This window comes from Antechinus flavipes, chromosome 1 (genome assembly GCF_016432865.1).
Source record: "Antechinus flavipes isolate AdamAnt ecotype Samford, QLD, Australia chromosome 1, AdamAnt_v2, whole genome shotgun sequence".
Lineage (NCBI taxonomy): Eukaryota > Metazoa > Chordata > Mammalia > Dasyuromorphia > Dasyuridae > Antechinus > Antechinus flavipes.
The window spans coordinates 627583745-627606116 of NC_067398.1; the positions used below are offsets into that span (position 1 = coordinate 627583745).

The 22372-nt window shown below is 34.6% G+C and overlaps 1 protein-coding gene across 1 annotated transcript in view; it reads right to left on the reverse strand.

The window, feature by feature from the left end:
• The window catches only part of HHLA1 (HERV-H LTR-associating 1), a 56861-nt gene extending 36652 nt beyond the window's left edge, over positions 1-20209 (reverse strand). Inside the window, exons 1-8 of the mRNA XM_051974793.1 lie at positions 20119-20209; positions 17198-17257; positions 15190-15270; positions 10636-10719; positions 10440-10523; positions 4751-4834; positions 2766-2822; positions 2562-2648 (exon numbers count right to left, since the gene is read on the reverse strand). Of these exons, the coding sequence (XP_051830753.1) occupies positions 2562-2648; positions 2766-2822; positions 4751-4834; positions 10440-10523; positions 10636-10719; positions 15190-15270; positions 17198-17257; positions 20119-20209 (628 nt within the window). The remainder of the gene's footprint in view (positions 1-2561; positions 2649-2765; positions 2823-4750; positions 4835-10439; positions 10524-10635; positions 10720-15189; positions 15271-17197; positions 17258-20118) is intronic.
• Positions 20210-22372: the final 2163 nt, after the last annotated feature.

Consider the following 22372-nt stretch of genomic DNA (forward strand, 5'->3'; position numbering starts at 1 on the left):
AGTAGGAAGTACCGAATCAAGATTATCTAGAATCTAGTATTCTGTCCTTTAACTTCAGGCTTCTTGTGCATCCGTGTTCATACCAAGGTATGCTAGCAAATAGTTAACAATAAGAAATAAAAAGAACTCATCATCTTTTATGTTTAATCTGCTTTATTCATATTTTCTTTATGACTTTCATAAATATAGGCATTTAAAAAGCAATAAATCAAGTCTGGATTTTTGGTGTTTGCTGATTTCCATGGCATAAGTGCTCACACTGAAAATTTTTAAATTGGCTTATTCAAGTTGGCTCCAAATGGATTCCATAAGTAGCTAGCTAAGAAAATCTGGGCAATATTTTAGGAAGAAAGCTAGCTCTAGAGCCAGGGCATCTGGATTAAAATTTGACTTGATCTTGAATCAATTCGCCCTTCAGAGTCTCTGTCCCTTCAGGTATAAAAAAGAGCAAATCACTATGGTTTTCAGTTTTTAAGATACCTTTAACATATACCAACGTCATTTTAACTAAAAAGAAATCTTCATGACCAGTCCTCAGACTGACACGGGTAGCATTGCAGTGGAAAGATTTTGCCTGGGTAGGGGGTTTCAGGGGAAGAGAACTTGGTTCTAGTCACAGTTCTGCCATTAACTTTTTGGATAAGTTTGTCCAAGCCAATTTTCCTTCCTGAACCTCAGTTTCCTTATCTATGAAATGAAGTAATTAGATTTGTTTGTTTGTTTTTCTTAATTTCTTAATTTCATTTCAAAGAGGACCAATGACTTGAGCACCGAATGGGGTTAAGTGAGCCAGGATTCAGTGGATAACCTTGGTATCTTTGACACTTGACCGGAACTCCAATTATTCTACAGTGTCTATTTTTATCTATTTTCTTTATATCTATACTTTATCTATTTTCATGGCCCTTGGAACACTGTTCTTGTCTGACCATTCCATAGAGGGAAGCTTTCACATGTTTGGGTTAGATATCCCTCCAACTAAAACAAAAAAATCCCTCTACATGGTCTGAAAAAATACACCATATTTAGCTGTTCTGGTTTCCAGCTTTGCCATAAATGTGATTTTAGACAAATCACAAATTAACAATTAAATCCCACCTGTTATACTTAGTAGTTGTGTGACCCTTAGGTCCTATGCTTACCCTTATTGAGCATCTGTTTCATTAAACATAAATCTCTCTCATTATCTATCTATAATTCTCAGAAATAAGGAAACCCTGCTATTATTATTTCCACCACTAGATGACTCCTCTGCCTACTCTATAAAAAATGGCTCCATTGAAACTCTCCACTAATTCCCTGGATTAGCTGGAAATTGACAAAGGAGTATATTAGTGGGAAAGAGCAAAATGGAGATATAATTTAGATGACATCAGGTTAAGTAAAACAAAAATCTTTTTTTTTAAATTGGATTGTATATTATTATTTTATGTGTATTTTTGTGTGTCTGTTCTAAATAGCTTGACCCAAAATCTTAAGAATTGTTTTAAGCTTCAGCAGTGTAAGACTGCCCTAAGATTTTTTGGGACATTTTGTATACATCAGCAATTTTCAGCCTTGGAAGGATAGTTAGAAATCCCTAGCTAATAATTTTAGAGATGGAAATTATTCCATAAGGGTAATCTCTTCCAGCCTCCTCGTAAAAGACTTTAAGTGACCTGTCCAAAGATGGTCATGAATGTGTAGGAGAGCCAGATTTCAAATGCGGGTTCCTCCAGCCTAATCAGGGATCTTTCCACTATATTGTGCCATGGTGATATTCTCCTGCATCTGCTTGTCACATAGGAAATATTTAATTGACCATAATGCTATTACTTAGGAAGCAGAACATGCCATGAGAGAGAATTGGTTTAAGACTTTTCTTAGACAAAGGATCTGATGATTAAAGTAGGACTTTTTAATAAAGCATATCATTGTTAAGGTGATTCCTTCTATAGGTTGATGATCTAGATTTAGAATACATCTCAGAGGATTAAAACAGAGGATTATGCAGAGGATATGTATAAGAGGTTTTAGATGTCATCTAGTGTCTCCCCTTGATTTTTCAGTGAAGATATTAAGGTCCAGAGAAGTTAGATGACACTACCAAAATATTAAGTAGAAAAACCATAATTGGAACTCAAGAACCTTTAGCTAAATCAAAGAGACTTTTTACTTATGGCACACATAGAAGGCTGACATCTGAGTTGAGATTTGAAGGATGGACAAGATTCAGAAACATCCTCTGGTTTAGTCCAACTCTCTCGGAACGAGCAGATATTCCTATCCAGAAAGCTGGCCTCTTAAAAAGACTTTTCTGCTTTCCTGCCTATCTATCTGCTGTCTTTTAGCTTTGCTGTCTGTCTGTCTGTCTACTTGCTGGTGTGTCTGCCGGTTTGTCTGTCTGTCTGTCCGGTCTGCCTGCTATCTGCTTGTCCACTCTATTTGTGTATCTGTTTATCTGCCTATCTCTCTGCCTTCCTGCTTGTCTGCCTAAGTCTCTGAGGTCTGTCTGCTTGCTTGTCTGCCCTGTTTATCTACACTATCTACCCATATGTCTATTTGTATTTTAATCCACTTACCCAGAACACCAGACACATTACTGGTAAATGTGTAATTAATAACAGGGGATTTTTCCACCATTTCCCAGAAGTCAGAAAGATTTCTTCCTGCAGAAAAAGAAAAACATAATTGGGAAAAACAAAATTCCACCCCCTAAAAGATTCCTCCAACTAGAGAGCAACATTTTATTTCTGGCATCTATAAGAAAAGATCAGCTGTCTCACCTGTTTTCCCTGTCATCACACAGATGTAGATGCAGTCAGACTCAGTGCTCTGACTCACTGAAAGACAAATGAATACATGCTGACAGCTTTGTAATTGCATCCATGTCACAATTTCTCTGCATAAATGAAAATTCCCAGACCTAGATGTTGAGGGACATGTAATGCACAACATAAATCCAAAGTGCTTCAGTGGCAATTGATACTGACAACTGGACATAATGAAACCTGATGCGAATTCTGAGCGACATAACTCCTAGAACAGGACTAGGTAGTAGTACATGAGTACATCATGGTAGAAAGAGAACTAGCTTTATAATCAGAGTATATGGGATCAAATTTTTTACTTTGAAGCTTACTGTGTGACTTCTGGGCAAATCTTTTTTTTTTCTTATCTTTAAAACTGAGCAGTGGGACTGAATAACTCGAGGTTCTTCTGTCTCATTCTTAATCTATGATACTATGCATCATTTGTTTCCTGTCAAATTGCTGACAATCCAGTTGCCTGGGAATTGATTAGATCAATCTTTTTATTAATCAGCTAATTTGTTATTCAAAAAAGGGGCAAATCAAGGTATCCTTGCAGTCTCTCACATCCCCCAACCTAATGGTTAACTAGGTAATATGTTGTGTAAGGTGAGAAACCAAACCAAACTTCAAATGTGCCCCTCAGCATATTATATCACTGACATAGGACAGACTCATGATCATATTTCTCTATTAATAATTCTAGGGGGTAAGTAAGTCAGGTCCTCTTATCCTTATTTTTACAGATGAGAACTTGTACATGGCCACAGAAGCAATAAGCATCACAAAAAAGAATGCAGAGTCCACATTTTTTCTCTCCAAGACCACTTGTAAAACTGATTTTCTTGTGTGGCTCACAGAATGAAGCTACTGCATTTGTATAATTACATCTGCAATATGACTCTCAAATTTCTTTTAGCATTAACTGAAAAAGTCACATTTTTCTCTTTTGCCACCTATCCTCCTGGTTATTAATTAGCTGATAGTAGCTGACTATCTATGTAGTAGGATGAAGGAATGAAGGTTCAAGGAGTAAATTCACCAAGAATCAGTGATTTTCAAATATCTTCATGTTCCCGGGGTTAGAACTTAATTGGCTAGTCACCCATAACTCAGACCAATTATCTATATTTGCATCTATACCTATAACCCACATGCATATATAAATATGCATATGTATATGTAAATATACACATGCATATATATGTACTTATATATGTATATGTCTATGTACACACACACATATATTATACATATACATACATATAAAGACATCTAGGTGGTGAAGAGAACAGAGTCCTGTTCTGGAGTCAAGGAGACTCATTTTCTTGAGTTCAAATTTATCTTCAGACTCCTATTAGCTACATGACTCTAGGCAAATCACTTCGCCCTATTTGCCTCAATTTTTCATCTGTAAAATGAGTTGGAGAAGAGTATGACAAACCATTCTAGTTTCTTTGCCAAGAAAACCCCAAACTCATAAAGGGTTGAACATGACTGAAACAATAAATACATATATTGCTATATACTTATATATGTATAGCACAATATGGGTAATGATGGATTATTGTATGTGGATTGTTGTTTCTGGATTCAAAAGAGGTAGTATAATATGATCGATAGAGGACATAGTTGGAGTCAGAAATATTTGGATTCAAATCCTGCCTTGGACAACCCAGTGAAGCTTGGCAAGTCACTTAACAACTCTAGGTCTCAGGTTCCTCATATACAAAATGATCAAGTAAGCCTAAAAGCGCTTCCCTTCCAGCTCTAGATGAAGATGCTATCATTCCATGTTCCTACAATCCCAAGCTTCATTAATAGGACAAGTGCTGCCTTTGAAACCTTGATTTGCTAAATGTAAAGACAGCAACAGGAAAAGGAGGAAAGTGGTGGCAGACTTGTATGTACTCAGGGATGCCAAATCCCAAATTTGCCTTGGACTTTCATGATTGACCCACCTGAAAGAATGGAGGTCGATTTGAAAATTTCCGTGAGGTAGCTAGTGGAGTTCCCAATGATGTCCACTAGGAGAGCTGTAAAATCTAGAAAATGGAATAAAACAGGTTTGTAATCCATATTTAGAAACACATGAGAAAAAAAAAAAACAAAAATTGTTTTCAGACTCATTTTTCACTTGTTTCTGAATTTCTCCTTTGCTCTAGTTTGAATGATTTCCTTACCATTCCCCTTCCATGAACCCTTCTCTGAGGGTATAAGTGACACAGAGGAAGATAGCTTGTTTTATACTTTATAGTCTCTTGCAGATCCTAAAATTGTCTTGTATGTAATGGGGGACATTTGTTAAGTGCCTTATAATTTATTAAAGCTTTGTTTCATCCTAAAAACAACCCTGTGAGATGAATTGTTCTAGTATTATTGGAAGTGTAACTAGGGTGAGATGGTCAGGACTTTTCCCTGTAGAGAAGATATTGGAAGATCTCTTTAGAAGATCTGCTGCTAGACAAGTGTCATAGACTCCTACACCCAGGACTTTTCCCTGTAGAGAAGACAGTGGGAGATCTCTTTTGAAGATCTGCTGCTAGACAAATGTCATAGACTCTATACTTGTTTACTCTTTTTAACTCTCATGCAAACTCAAGGACCACCATCACTCTTTCCTTCCCTAGCCATCTTCAAGCCCCTTTTCTAGGGCTTTGCTTGCTAAAAGGTAAAACATCTCATGGTGAAAGAGAGGGCCATTATTCTAGTTCCCTTTTCCCTTATTTTTAACTGCCTTTCCCCTTTTAACCCTTCTCTATATCTTCAAGGGTAAGAAAGTAAAAGAAAGTAAAAACTGCTGTACCCTGACCAAGTTGGTACCTGTATCTCAGGTGCTCTTCACTGCCTCACCCGTTTCCCTCCTCTCCTAGCAGCCTCACTGCAGTAGCTTGCTGATAACATGGTCTTTGTCCTCTCTTTTCTTTCTTTACTTCATTCATTGTTTTGGTTCTTGCTCCTTTGCACTAGAATTTCTAATTATTATTATGTTTTATCATCAGGGTTATTTTTTGGCTTACAGGTGAATCTACCTTTTCTATTTTTAAAATTTAAATATTTTTATCTTAACTTATAAACATCAAAAATGAATATTTCTACATATAAAGTAGAACATAAAAGAGGATTTTATATGATATATAAAAACTGTGAAGTATATAATTCATTCACATGAAAATTGTAAAGTACATAATTCATTCATCTCATTACTATCAAAACTGTCTTGATTCCTTTCCTTATCTTCTGTTCATTTTAAAAAAGAATGACAATTATCCTCTATTTTGGTATCATCATCACTTCTCCTTCCCCCTAACCTATTCTAAAAATTGAAAACAGAGAGGGGAAAACCCTTGTAACAAATAATTACAATCAAGGAAAAATAAAACCACATTGATTTATTTCCAAAATATATGTTCTTTCTGCCCCTTATGTCCATCAGCTCTTTATCAGTTCAACATAGTTTCTTTGGGAACATCATTGCATTGATCCGAGTTAGTCTTTTAAATTTGGAGTTTTTTATTTGTTTTGTTGTATAATCTTGTATAAATTGTTTTCTGGTTCTACTCATTTCATTCTGCATCAGTTCATATTTTCCAGGATTCTCTGAAATCATCTCTTTCATCATTTATTTAGGTATAATAATATTCTATTGCATTTATATAATACCATTCCTCAATTAGTGGACATCCTACCCCACACCTTCTTCCTTCTTCTTCATCAGTTTTGATTACTCTCTCTGGCATTATTCTCCCTCTTAACTTGTCTTTCCCGATTCTTGCCTGTTTCTTTTTTAAGTTTTAATATATTTTTATATCAAACATGTGTATATGTGTGTGTAAAGCATGGGTTTGTGCTTAATTTTCCTTTATTTATTTCAGAGAGAATGAGATTCATCTGATACTGATTATATTATCCAAATATAAATTTGGACTTTTTACTCACAACAATTTTAAGAAAAAGCACCTCCTTCTTCCTCCTTCCTACCCTATTTAATTATTTTCCCTCTTTTCTCTTCTCTTTGCTTTCCTAAAACTCTTAGAATAGAACAGACCCAATTCACCCCTCAGAGTTTCTATTTTTTCCTATTTATCTCCCCAATACTCCAAACAGACTTCAGAGTTCTGAAGTTCACTTCTTATCCCTCTACCACAATGTTAGTCCCACAACATCATTCATCCTTTCCAATTTCTCAAAAAACATTAACTTTCTAAATTTTCTTGACTTCTATTTGAATTACTAAATCCCTGCTTAGCTTTATTCTTTTCATAAGGATGCTTGAAAACGATCTATTCCATTAAAGATCTATTTTCTTTATTATAGGATTATTATCAGCTTTTCAGGGTAAGTTATTTTTGTTTGTAAGCTTGTATACCTTTGGGAATATTGTATTCCTTCCTCTCCATGTCTTTACAGTAGAAGCCGACAGGTCTGTGTAATCATGACTATGGTTCTGGTCTACATGCATAATTTTTTCCTGGATGCTTGCAAGATTTTTTTCTTTGTGTTAGATTCTTTCTTTAACAATCCTAGGACTTTTTCTTTTGGTATTTCTTTCAGGAGAGAATTGTGGGGTTGTTTTTTTTTTTTTTTCTGTTCTTTCTCATTTCAATAGATCTTGATAAATTTCATTTATGATTTCTTGAAATTCAGTTTACAGGTGTTTTAAAAACTATAATTTTCAAATAATTCAGTGATTTTAAAATTATCTCTTCTAACTCATTTTATGGCCTTACATTAAAAAAAAAATTGATTTGATTTCTATTTGGTCTCTTTAGTTTTCAGGAAGTCTATTATTTAGGTAAGGTTTACCACTTTCTATTCTAAATAGCTTATCCATTTTTTCAATTTTTTCCTCCAGACTTTTTATTTTATTTTAAAAATATTTTGGTTCATTTCTTCTAGGTATTCAATAGTTCTTATGGAAAAATATTTTTTCCTTTGATTTCTGCTTGAATTTGTTATGGTGATACTTCTTCTAGATTGGATTTTTTGGTATCTCTGGATCAGTTAAAATTATAATCCACTATGTCTTTTCTGTTTAATCATATCTCTAACTTTAACTTTTGAACTGGGATCTTTGGGATAGGTCCAAGCTCTGTTAAGTGCTATGTTTGGTGTTTGATACTGGTTGAACTTGACTTGGACCACCTAGGATCCTGATCTCTACTTTCCAAGAAATGTCCACAAGAAGAGAAATAATAGGTTGTAGGGCTTTTTGTTCAGCATGATAGCTCTTCATAGCTGTCTATGATGTCTCAAGACATTATACTGCAGATTATGCCTCGGGACTTGGTTTATCTGGATTTAGATGCTACCATGAAAGTACTATTTGCTCCTTATTTCAGTGGGTTTCCACGTTCTATAATGTCAATTTCTGATTACTATGGGGTTTTTCTTTGCTTTTTTTCCCCTCTGAATATGGAGCCCTGTGACTATTTGTCTCAGGTCTACTCTTATCAGGCTAGGAAGCTATCTTTAGTCAGTCAGTCAACAAATATTTATGAAGGTACTGCTATGTGCCAATCATTGTGCTGGTGTTGGAGATTCTAAAAGAAAGTCCTTCCTCTCAAGGAGTTCACAGTCTATTGTATGAGCAACATGCAAATGAATATGCACAAACCAGTTATGTATAGGATAAATTGGAGATAATCAACAGAAGGAAAGCATTGGAACTAAGGAGCAATTGAAAAGGCTCTAGTGCTGGATTTTCTGACAAGCCCCCTTTCCAGTTGCCCAAGGATTTCTTGTTGACTTTGTGTGTTTCTAGAATGGAATAAAGAATTAACTTTAGTTTCTCATCAGGTTTATTGATTGTTTTTTCAATCCATTACTATTGTTAGGATTTTACTAGAGTAGGGTGAGGGCTGCTTGCTTCCATTCAGGTAGCCATCTTAACTACAATCCTTCCTTCTTTCTCAAGGGGTTCAACATCTGATTAACCAGCTTCTTGCTCTTATACATGCCTTTTATGACAAAAACCAGAGAAAAATGAAAAGAGTGAAGTCTGATTTGGGAGGAGAGAGTATATTTTTTTTAAAAGGGAGGTTCTAGGAAGAAATGATCAATAAAAAAGTACTTCAAGGGTAAAGGGATCTTCCTGAATGAAAAAGCTGCCAGAATATGGTGGCAAGGGTTCTAGGAGGAAAGGATCACTCAAAAGAAAATGCTTCAGGAGTTTTCCAGCATTCTAAGGCTACTAGAATATGGTTGTGAAGACAAATTCTATTGAAAGAAAGTTATTTCATTCTCTCCAGAACTCTAAGCATTCACTCAGACTACACTGTAGCCCCCAAATCTAATTTCTCCATATTCTCACTTATAAAATCTTTTCCCATCCTTTCAGCCTAGTAAAGTGCCACCCTCTCCAAGAAATCTTCTCTGATATTCCCCAGGTTAATATATGCTGCCCCTCTCCAAATTTTCTCTAGAGGATTTTGTGTACATCTTGCCATTGCCTTTACCTCATACTACACATCATTCCAATTCCACTCTTATTATTTATTATCTTTGTGGGCCTCAATTTCTTCTGCTGGGTGGTGCAGTGGATAGAGCACTGGGCTTGGAACCAAAAGGATTCATCTTCATGAATTCAAATTCAACTTTGGGCAATGTACTATTATATACTAAGAATATGTTATATTCTAGGGAAAATCACTTAACCTTGTTTATCTCAATTCTTCATCTACAAAATGAGATGAAGAAGGAAATGGTAAAACACATCAGTATCTCTGCCAAGAAAACCCTCTATGAGGGTCATGAAGAGTTGAACCAACGAAAAATGAATTAGCAACAATGAAAAGAGGGGATAAATTGAATAACCTTTAAAATTAATTCTAGTCTTAAATCTATGATCCTATTATCCTGCTTTTATAGAATATTTACCTTAGTACTTGTCTCATCTTACCAGGACACTATAAACCTCCTGGTGACCAAGGACTATGCCATGTTTCATTTATGTATATCAGTACCTAATATAGTGACTTGAATTTTGTTTTATTGTTGTTTTAAAAGTGGAAGTCCTCATGTATAAACGCTTCATTAATGTAGATTATCAACTTTTGTCTGTGCCTTATATTTTTAAAGAGTTATCTAGGGCACATGGTTTACCCATGATGACTTAGCATGTATCCATCAGAGATAGAATTTGTCAGAGGTAGAGTTTGAAATCATATCTTTTTGATTAAAATGACATCCTTCTGTTTACAATTTCATGCTGCCTCTTGAATTGCCCAAATGTTTGTCGAATTGGATTTTTGATTGATTTTCCATACTCAAGGGCCTTTAGCTGGACCAGAACTATGGTTTACAAATCCCAAAGACTATAAGAGCTTTCTAATTTATTTTAAATTCCTGGATGAAAAGTCATTGTAAGGAAATGGTTTTTCAAGTGCCTATGGTAGATCAAAGCTACAAGGGAATTATTAGTTTCTGCTTGCTTAGCAACTGGGTATTATGCAGGTAGGATTCCACAATAGACTCCTAAAGGTCATAAGGGGAAAAGTAGAAGCTATTAATATGGTAATTAAATATTAATTAAGAAAGGGAATTAATAGGATTTTGCCTTGGATGATATAGATGGAGAAGACAAGCTCAATCAAGTATTTTTATTTTAAAGTTAAGGTGGCTTCAGTTTTTGTGGATAATCATACCCACCTGAGAGGTCATTGGTTTGATTGTTTAGACAGTAACAGTACCGTGTGGGGAACTTGGTGGCATCCATGATTTTCAGGTTAGAAACTGCAAAGAGAAAAAGTTGGCATGTTGAAATGTGATAGAACCATTTGGCCTCAAACCAATCTTGTTTTTGCTCCCAGAAAGAAAGCAAACTTCCCAACCTGATGGTACCTACTGTTATAAATCACCACCGAAAACTTGTGGAAGGCAAATGAGCTGTGAGATGTTATGCTCAGCAAAGAGAAGAATTTTTTGCTGTCTGCTGGAGAAAAACAATACACAGTCACTCAATAACATTTTTGGACTCAGAATCTTTAATACTTGAAAAGAACAATGAATGTTCAATCTGGGGAACTCAGAGATCCTCTTAACAATCCCCTTTCATATGCAAGATGAGGAAATTGAGATTCAGAGAATTTAAGTAATTTGACCAAAGTTAAATGCCTCTTTCTTTAGTGGTGGAATTGGGACTGAATCCCATGTTCAGGCACCATTTTGATATAGAAAGCTGCTACTTCCCTGGATATTTTTCATAGATTTCTTTCCTCCTTTTCCATCAAATTCCATATTTCCAAGGCCCAAATCTAGGACTATTCAGTGTTCTAACATACCAACTATATGTTTTTTAAGATTTTTCACAGGAGAACTCAGGAAACCATTTGCCTTAATATCTTTGAGTAACTATATGGGCAAAATTGACCAAATTTTTTTTTCCAAATATCTTAAGTATTTAGAATATTGCACTGAGTACTTAAGGACAATTAGGTAGCTCAATGGATAGAGCACTGGAGTCAAAAAGACCTAAATTCAAATACAACTTCAGACACTTACAAGCTGTGTGAGCTTAGACAAGACCCTTAACCCTGTTTACCTCAGTTTTCTCATCTTTCAAATAAATGAGCAGAGTGGAAAACCACTCTAGCACCTTTGTTTAGAAAACCCCAAATAAGGTGACAAAGAATTAAACATAACTAAAATGACTGAACAACAATATTGAGTACTGATAGGAAAAATTCTAAGGAACACACTATCATGGGAAAAAGTAAGGGAACAATAAATTACCACATTCAGACTATGTACCAGGTATTGGGCTAAATAATTTATAAATATTATCTAATTTGTCCTCATGAGAAGACAAAGTAAAATGCACTTGCACAGGAATTCATGGTTGGACATTAAAAGCGACCTAGATAATAAACTCCTTGATTTCAGGAACTGATTTTTTTTTTTTATCCTCTCTGTACCTTAAACAATGTTTATTAGAGGTCCAGTTAACATTTGTTGAATGAAGAACTTAGATGATTGGGGTGTCTAGAACTAGGTGAGATTCAAATTCTTCTATACTCAATAGACTGGTAATTGGAATTCTTAATTAATTGGCATTTTCTCTAAACTAGTATTTCTCTGGCTCATTTGTAGTATAATAGAAAATAATGGCATAATGTTGTTCCTGTATCACTATAAAATCTCCAAACCATTAAAGATGGGTTACATATGAGAAAAGAAGCATGTCATAGTAAAAGAGACTTTATCTCAAAGCCTAGAAGAAGTGGCTTTAAGTCCTGCTTCTGACAAACACTGGATGTGTAATTAGCTCTAGGAAAGTCACTTAATACTCTAGGCAATTCTGTAAGACTATTTAATTTTTAGGAAAAGTGCCAAACTGTTTTGGAAGAGATTGTTTTCTTTCACTTTTTGATATTGCATATAGCAATGAAATCATGGGTCTAGTCTATCACAAAGTAGTGTTTAATGGAGTTTAATTATTGTTTCTGCCCAATCAATAATGCATTAAATTCAATAAATATTCATTGGCTTTTTACTATCAATAACCAAGGGTGTGCTGGAGCCAGCTCAAACCAGCCAAGAGCAAATATTAAATATTCAGTGTGAGCATTTATATTTCAAAAATCGTAAATGCTACAAGACTTGATTTATTATGTTGTTGATTATCTAGACCAGAGGTGTCAAATTTAGATAGAAAATGCTGCCACTAAACCTTACATAAGGATCCCTACTGCTTCCTACTGATAAAATAAAATTACATATTAACATTGTGTTTTATTGTATTTTTATTTATTTTTAAAATAATTCCCAATTATATTTTAATCTGGTTACTATTCACTTAGAAATGTTGCTTTTAATATAGAATGCCTCACTTAAAGTGTTGGGAAAAATGTTAATAATGCATATTTAACTTTAAAATGTTTCCTGTGCATAGTCTTTTTTTTTTTTTTATGTAATGCCCAATGTTAATATTTATCAGCGTACTCTTAAAAGACCATGGACTACTGGGCTTGCACATAAATAAAAAGTATTTCCTATCCTTAAGATGTAGACTTTTTTTGTAAGAGATTATGAAATAAGCATACAAATCTCCAAATTATAATCCAAAGTATAAGAGCCATAGGAAAATTAAAAGCAAAATATTATTTTAAGAAGAATAGTGAACATTTATACAGCCTCCACTATGTACCTAGCACTGTGCTAAGCACTGTACAAGTATAATCTCTTTTGTTCTTCATAACAATCTAGAAAGTAGGTGCTGTTATGATATCCAGTTGAAGAAATTGAGTTTAAGTGGATTGTCCAGGGTCACACAGCTAGTAAGTGTGAAGCCAATTTGAACTCATCTTCTAGACTCCATGTCTAGTGCTCTATTGGAATCTCAAAGGCAGAAGGAATTGCAAAAACCATTTACATCTAATCCAGCCTGAACTTGAATAAGAAATACTTCCGTATCATAAATGAAAAGAGGTAATCCAGATAGATCCTTTTGAAGAACTTCAAAAATAGAGAAAACTTACTGCCTCCCAAAACAGTCCAGTTCCTCATTCTAAAGCTTTAATTGTTAGGAAATTTTTCTAGTATCTAATTAAAATCTGTCTATTTGCAATATCCATGTATTGTTTTTAGTTCTTCCCTGGGAAAGCCAGAACAAATCTACCTTCTCTATCACATAGAGTTCTATAAGAGTTCAAGGAGAGATTACTTTTTTAGAGCCACATGATTTAGAGCTGGAAAGAGATATTAGAGATAATTTAATCTTTTATCTTATAGATGGGCTCCCATTTTACAAATATAGTCTCTCCAATTGTGCTCTATGCTTTGTTACTGTTATTAGAAATTGAATTGTGTAATGGGTTCATAGCTTTATGGACTAAAGGAACATTAGAAATCACTGAATTCAACCCCCTCATTTTAGAGATGAGGAAATTGTGACCCCAATGGAAAATGACTTCCCCAGAGTCATACAGTTTATTAAACTTCTAAGTTAAAATTTAAATGCAGGTTTTCCTAATTCATATATGTTAAGTATGCTTGTCTCTTTATTAATCAGTACACTCATGACTAATTGTTTATTGGTCCCATCTTTAGAAGAAAAGCTTCTTAAGGCAAAGCAGTGAGGTATGACAAAGGACAAGTCTTTCCCAGGAGATGAAGATTTTGCAAAACAGAGGTAATATTACTGGCATTAGGAGGGACACACATCTCCATAGAGAAAACAAGAATAGCAACAACAAAATGCATCCTTGGCTTTGTTTCAAATGGATATTAGAAAATAGCCAAGATTTAGTAAATACTCCAGAAGGAAGGTTGTACAAGGGTTGTCTGATGATTTGAATTAGAAATTGATTACATTTCAATAGTGACTTAGAAGTTTCTCCTACTTAAGCTGTGGATTCCCAGAATACCAGAGAGGGAAGAGACCTCACAGGTCATCCAGCTTAATCTCTTGATTTTTATAAATGTAAGAACTGAGACCACACAGGTGATGTGACAATCAAAGATAACAGGATCTATTTAGTAGAACTGAGATTTAAATGCAGGTCTTGTGATTCCAGATCTTTCTTTTCATTACTCAATGTGCCTTCAGGATAGACTCCTGTACTATCTTTAGGAGCTTTCTAATTCAGTAAGAGATTATTTTAATATCTGTGACTCATAGATTTTTAAATATTTAAATTTATTTTCACATTCATAGTCTCTCCTTTTCCTGGTGCCCATTGTTATAAAAAAATTAATGCTAGATTTTTGGAGTTATAAAGTTGTAATAGTTTCTTTATTTTTTGGAAGATCTAATGTAGGTCAGATACTTTTTTTTAAGTTATTAAAGGGACAGCTAGGTGCTGGATGGAGTGCCTGGCCTGGAGTCTGGAAGACTATTCCTGGATTCAGTTCTGGCTTCAGACACTAACTAGCTGTATGACTCTGTGCAAGTCACTTAGCTCTGTTTGCTTCAGTTTCCTCACTTCATCTGGAAAAGGCAAAGCCAAACTACTCTAGTATATTTGCCAAAAAAAAACCCAAATAAGGTGTTGAAGCATTAGACAGGAATGAACAGTAACAATTTATTAGAGCCATGTCTGGATCAATGAAAGGCTAAGGCATTTCCCCAGGATCACTAGTCAATATAAAACTTGAACCCTTCCCAGCCTGACTCTCTCCCTCTGTTCAATATTCCTTTTTAACTTCTCTTTATTATCAAGATAATCTGCAATGTAATAAAAAGCTGCCATTTACATCTTTCTTGGAATGTATTTCAGATTACTTTCAAATTTGTGGTAGAATAATTGTTCCTTTTGAGCCTGACAATAGTTCTGCTGGATAGCATGAATTTTAAAGTTGTCATTTTATAGATAAACAAAGTGAGTTAAAGAAAGTTCTGATGTCTTTCCTGGGTTCATTCAAGAGACAGATTAGGGCAAAACTCCCCTTTTCTTGTTACCTTTCAAGGCTTTGGTCAGCATCCCATTCACTAGCTCTGTAAGGTTAACTGTAGACAAATCAACTGTCCTTGCAGGGAGCTCTGAAAAAGAATTAAGCACAGTTACACAGGGACTTTTCTTCAATAAATAAAAAATCCTGTTTGACTTTCAAGCCCTAATAATCTGTTTCTGTCTTCCCAATCTTCTTATACATTTCTCTCTTCCAATGTCTAAGACCCTTTCCTTCTTTGATGTTCTCTATAAAGAAAACTCCATCTTTCAGGTAGCCATTTTCACTGGCTTTCTCCCACTTCTGGAAGTCTCTTTCTCTGGTCTCTGGTCCTATATTCCGGTTTCCTTCAAGTCTCAGCTACAATTTTGTAAGAAGTCTTTCCCAGTTCTCTTTAATCTTCATGCTTTCCAGCCGTTTATTATCTCACTTTATCCTATCTCAATTGCTACCCAGCCTTTAATGGTACAGCCTCAGTCAAACTGAGACCTGTTGAAGATCTTAGCTTAAAAAGGACAAGGTCTCCCATTGCATCCAGACCATCTCCAGCCCTCCTGATCTATCTATGGCCACTGGACTCAGATGACTCTGGAGGGAAAAGTGAGGCAGGTGACCTTGCCCAGCCCTCTCTCACTCAAATCCAATTCATGTGCATGTCATGATCCTCTTCGAGAACAAAGGACAAACAACAAAAATAATAACAATTTTATCCTGTCTATATTTTATTTATCCATAGTTGTTGTCATGTTGTCTTCAAGACGTTCCAAATTATCTTTTGTCTTTAATTTTATCTTTAGCACTTAGCACAACTACTGGCACATAGTAGCTGTTTAATAAATGTTTGTTTACTTCACTTGATTAATGAAATACTTCATTGACTCAAAATATAGAATTCTCATGAAATTATAGAAAGTCAATGTAAAAGATATGAGGTTATGAAATCTGATCTGCATCTAAATAAGAATCTCCCACCAACTTCCCCCCATCCACCCCACAACACCTTCTATAAGTATTCATCTGCCTTCTTCTTGAAGAACTTCAGTAAAGAAAGCATTCATTTGATTTTTCACTTCTTTCATTTCAATAAGCACTTAGTAAATACCTTCTGAATGCTATATTATAAACTAGAGATACAAAGACAAAGAAAAAACAGTCTTTGCCCTCAAGGAGCTTCCATTTTGCAGTGAGATGTCAGGAAACTATGTATACAGGAAAAAATATATGAGACCTATAAAATAACTCTGAAATAGTGGTGAGATTCTATAACCAACTGAGTTTGTCTCAAGTGCAATTAGGTTTCTTAAAACTCTGACTGCACAGGTTTTTAAAAATATATTTATTGTGTTGCAGAATATGGTGGAAGAGAAATAAAATGGACTTAAATTGGAAGGCATTCTCCTACAGATGATTAATTTTAATTGTTAGCAGTTTGAATAATGTATTAGAGATAAACTAGATAAAATGCATTAAAGCCCTTATTGTGGAGAAAAGGAATAATCAGTAACTTTAGAGAATGTAGATTAGTGATTAAACATTGTTCAATCGACAATTGACTATATGTGACACAGTACCAAAAAAGATCAGTGTGTAAGAGACCTTAAAGAATTATTGAGCCCAACTTAACTCATTTACTGAGGATAAAACTGAGGAACAGAGGGAGGGATTGCCTAAAGATCATACAGCTAATTAGTAATTAGTGGTAGGGTCAGATTTATAACTCCCAGTCCTATGTTCTTTACTTGCCCCCTTTATAAAAAATATGTTATCAAAAAGAAAAGAAAAAACACAAAACACAAAGGAAGGGGGCCAAGGATGATGAAAGTATAATGGTAATGAAGACAGTGATAAAACATATAAAACTTTTCCCAAAATACTTTCATACTTCCTCATACTCATAAAGTATATGGAAAAAAAAATATGCCCATTTTGTAGATGAAACAAAGCAAATTGAGGTGAAGTTGACTGATGTATTTCCAAAGGTCACAAGAGTATGAGATGGTGAAGTGCTCACAACTTACCTGTTTTAGCTAGAAAAGCCACTCCCTTTTCTTTTGTAGACTCTCCCTTAATAGTAGATCCTGAAAAGTGAAGGTAATTCATTAGAGAAAAGGTATCCTAGAATCTCAGAATATTAGGCCTGAGAGACCATAATTTCATTTTACATGTAAGAGAAATGATGCTCAGTGAGGTGGATGGTCTCATTCAGGAACAGTTAACTGGTTAATGATTTTGTTGGCCCAAGTTTCCTGACATCTGGTAGTGTCCTTCCCAGTCTACATTAAAAATGATTACCTCAAAGAATACAAGGAACTGACATTGACTTTGCCTTTAAGCTGGTAAACTCCTTTATCTCTAATTTTCTCTGTTGAATCTCTGAACAATCTCTAAGAAAGGTATTACTGCCCCCAATATATGCACATCTAAGAAGCTAGGTGCTATAGAGCCTAAGTGCTAGACATTTGATCAGGAAGACTTGAATTCATATCTCAGCCTCAGATACTTATTTCTATGTGACACAGAACAAGACCCTTATTGTTGGTCAGCCCAAGTTTCTTCATTTGTAAAATGGGGATAATAATAGTGCTTACCAGGGGACTATGGGAATTAAATAATGTAATATTTATAATGTTTTTCACAAACCTTAAAATGCCATAAATGCTAATTATTTGTATTTTTATTTCTATTATCATACAATTGAGAAAAATGAGATGTAGAGGCATTAGATAGCTTCTCATAGTCATCCAATATATACCTACATGTAACAGCTACCATTTCACAATATAGTTAAAATGATGAGATAATTAAAGGCAATATGTTATCAGCAATATACATTTTCAATAGATATTCATCTTTTTTCCACAATTAGAGATGTCACTGTATTTAGACCTTCTCTAAAATATGTCTCTAAAATATGTCTATATTCTCTAAAATATGCCATTTGTTAGAAGGCTTTCCTGAATCCAAGTCTAGAATTCTCTCCTAAATCATGTCATCATGTTTATTCTCTAAATGTTTATACAATTTTTTAAAGAAAAACAAATAATTTAATTCAGTTTGAGTTCTGGAGTAAGTAGCTCTCTAAAGACCTAAGAGGTTTTCATTGTAACTGTCATAATTCAGCATTAAAGACTAGCTGGACAAAGAGAGAGACTATATCAATGGAAACATTATCTTTTCTACTATGCTTTTTCACATAACAAAAACATTTTTAAACTTAATTTTCTAGTTTAGAAAATATATGGATTAGTTCCTATTTGTTGTTCTTTATTTTTTTAAAAAATGTTCTATCTATTTTCCCCAGTAACGTGTAAAACATTTTTTGTAAATGTTTTTTATTTTGGTTTTTGAATGATTTTTTCTTACCTATTATCTCATAATAGATGTTTTATGCCTCATAAGATAGGAGAATGGCCTTGGATTCACGAAGAGGTAGATAAAAGTCTCTCTTTTGAAATATATAATCTGTATGACCTTGAACAAGTCATTTAATTTCACAACTGCCTAGGACTAGCAGAGCAACTTTTGGATAGAAGGAATTTCTTCACTAAGCATTCCATACCAAGATGAAAATATGGGTGCTGGTTTTTAGGGTCCTGCTACTTTCTCCACTCTCAACACACACAGCAAATAATCTTATTTTGATCCTTTATAATAGGGTGGGCCCTATAGTTTCAGTTTTCCAGAAGTAGAGATAGTCTCAAAGAGACTGAATGATTTGTCTAAGATAACTTAGACTCTCCCCATTTGCCTCTTTCCTTCTCCAATTAAATTGTAAGCTCCCTGAAGGGAAGAACTGACTTTTTTTTTCTAATTTGTATCCTCAGAACTTAACACAGTAATTGGCAGATTTTCAGTCTTCTGACTCGTATCCAACTCTTTAGGGAGGTTTTCTTGGTAGAGATACTAGTTGTTTCTCATTTTTTTCTCCATCTCATCTATAGATGAGAAAACCGAGGCAAAGAGGGTTAAGTGACTTGCTTAGGGTCACACAGCTAGTAAGTGTCTGAGGCCAAATTTGATTTCATGAAGATGAGGCTTGCTGATTCCTAGCCCAGTGCTCTACTCACTGTACCACCTAGTAAATATTTATTGAATTGAATTGAAATAGTTTTCTTACCTGTAACATGAAGGGAGTAGAATCAAAGATCATTTTCCAGCTTTAGATCTATGCCTGAAAAAGTCATTCTCAGTTCCTGAAGATGATGATTATTCCCAAGTACCATCCCTAAAATCCATATAACATTAACAAAGGCTTGTGCTTATCTTAAACTCTCAGTATACTCACCTACATCCCAGAGACAAAGGAGGCTCATGAATAACAGCCCTGGATGCCAGGATGTCTGGAACAACAGCATTTCTTTAGCTTGAAGAAAGAAAATGGGAATTTTGGTGTGTCAGGAGTGCCCACTATCATATAGATCTGAAACCTCTTTCTGTTTTGTTGTGAGAGAGAGCCAGTATGCTGAAGGCAGAGATAGGGGAATCACTAATGTTTACCAGGATCTCCTTATCCATAATAATAATAATGACAATAATAATAATAATCACCAAAACTGCTGTATAAGCTCCCCTTTTCCCCCACCAAGCACATTTTTAACCTAGTACTGACCTGGGCACTCCCAGTAGTAGCTGTATAAGTGCCCCTGGGAAATTCTTCACTTCTCTACCAAAACCATCTCTCTTTCTCTCCCTTTCTCTATCCCAGATTACCTCCTAGTGAGCACAGCTCAGAGGGCAGGCTCTAGGCTTGGGGCAATGGCGGGTAACAGGATGAGACAGTGATCATGGTCACCACCTCCCTTCCAGTCACTCAGATCCATCTCTATCTGTGACCATTCCACATTATAATCCATCCCCAACACACCTGCCAAAGTTAACTTCCTAAAAATCAGGTCTGACCATTTTACTTCCTTACTCAATAAACTCCACAAATTCCTACTGATTCTGGGACCAAAGACTAAGTCTTCCGGTTGACATTTAAAAACTTCACCACCTGACTCCAGACTGATTTTTCCAAGCTTTGGATTCATTGCTCCCTTTTCTGCATTCTAAGAATAAGCTGAACTGGCCTGCTTCCTGTTCACACATATAAAAACACAACTAAATTATTCAAACTTGATACCATCCATTAAGCAAAACCACATAAAGAGAAAGGAATGGTTTTATAATGAAAGCTTTCTGCTTAGTTAAAATTAGAGGCAATTCACTTTTGCTTTTTTTTTTTTTTGGCATTGTGTGTGAGAAGTTATCTACACACAGAAACGCAATTCCTGGGACAAAAGTCATGTTCATTCTCTGTTGTGATTTTTGTCTGACTTTTGTAGTATCTTTCAATAAAAAAAATTAACACAATTTTTCATCTGCTTGGCTAGCTACATAGACTATTATAATCTTCCTATCTGATTTCTGTTTCCTTTTTCCCTTCTCCAAACTAACATCCACCTACTATTAAAATAATCATATATGCCATAATTTTCCTGCTCAAAAATTTTCAATGACTCATTTCTTTAAAAAATAAAAAAACTTAAACTGATATCAAAGATATTCTCTAATCTGCTTATTAGCTACATCTCTAATCTTATTTGTTACTTTCTGCATTTTACATTTATTTTGGCATATTTATTCCAAATTTGGCATATTATATCCAACTTTTGTTTACTCAAACAAGCAGTGGGGATAGATAAGGAAACAAGGCATTCCAGACTTGTCTAGATGTACACAATAAGTGACAACATAGATTGGGATGAGTTGAATAAAATCAAATGCATACTCATCAATCAAGGTTTTAAATAAGCACCTATTATGGTGCTGAAATAAAAAGTGCTGGAGATGAAAAAACAATAATGAAACTGACTATATACAAAGGGTTTACATTCTAACTGGAGATAACACATGCTTATCTAAATATATACAGCATGCATATATGTAAATGAATATAAACATATACAAAGTAGTTAATAATAATAATAATAACAACACCTTGTTTGTTACAAGGCTGCATAGTATACAAAATTCTAGATTTGGAATCAGGAAAACTACACTTCTTGAGTTCAAATTCAGCCTCAGACATTTACTGTGTGCCCTATGTAAGTCCCATAAGCCGGTTTGCCTCAATTTCCTATTCTGTACAAAGAGCTGGGAAAGGAAATGGAAAACTACTCCAGTATCTTTGCAAAGAAAACTTTAAATTGGGTCATAAAAAGTCAGACAAGAGAGAAAAACAATAAAAATAAAGATCGCAAAGCGTTGTACCCATTATCTATCTAACCTGACTTCGTAAGCCTATGAGATAAGTACTATTATTACAATTATTTTACAGATGAGGAAACTGAGGATGAAAAAGGTTAAGTGATTTGTCCAGAGTCATAGAGCTAATATGCATCTAAGGTAGGAGTAAAAAACCAGGTCTTCTAGATTTCAAGCCCAAGCCTCTTAACTCACCATACTTCTACTTAGTCACCTAGGTTGGTGGATCCTAGCATTTAGGAGGATTAGAACAGGCTGAAAATCACCCTATTGAGCTATATTTTAAAGAAAGAGAGATATTTTAAAGGACAGAACTAAGAAAGAAATGCATTCCAGGAACTGGAAATGTCGATGCAAAAGATTAAAGTATTACATGTGGGGAATGGAAAAGAGGTCAGTTTAGCTGAAACACAGAATTTAGAAAGAAAAGTAATTTCCAATGATGCTGGAAATTAAAGCTGGATTGATTCAGGTTCATATTTTATGAACCTAAGAGCAAGAAGAAGCCTACGTGCTTAAAGAAATTACTTTGACATCTGTGTAATGTACACTAGAATAGGGAGAGATTTTGCATATGAACTTTCAATGCATTCTCACCTTATTGATATTAATAATCAAATTACTTGCAGTGATATCATACTTTATAGTGTGCAGAGAGTCTTAAATGATGTCAAATGAAATAACATACAGAAAGTACTTTGTAAACCTTAAATGTATAAAATGCTAGCTATGAATTTGCTCATTTGATTCCTGTGAGATAGACCCCAGGGAATCTCATTTTTATTTGATTAGTAATGCAACTGAAGTTTAGAAAAGATTAGTGATTTCTCTGACTTCCCACAGTTACCAAGTAATGGAGGTAGGTCTTCTAATTCTAAATCCAGTGTTATTTCTGTTATATCATGATTAATATAAAGGAACCAACAAAACCAAGACAAACAATAATA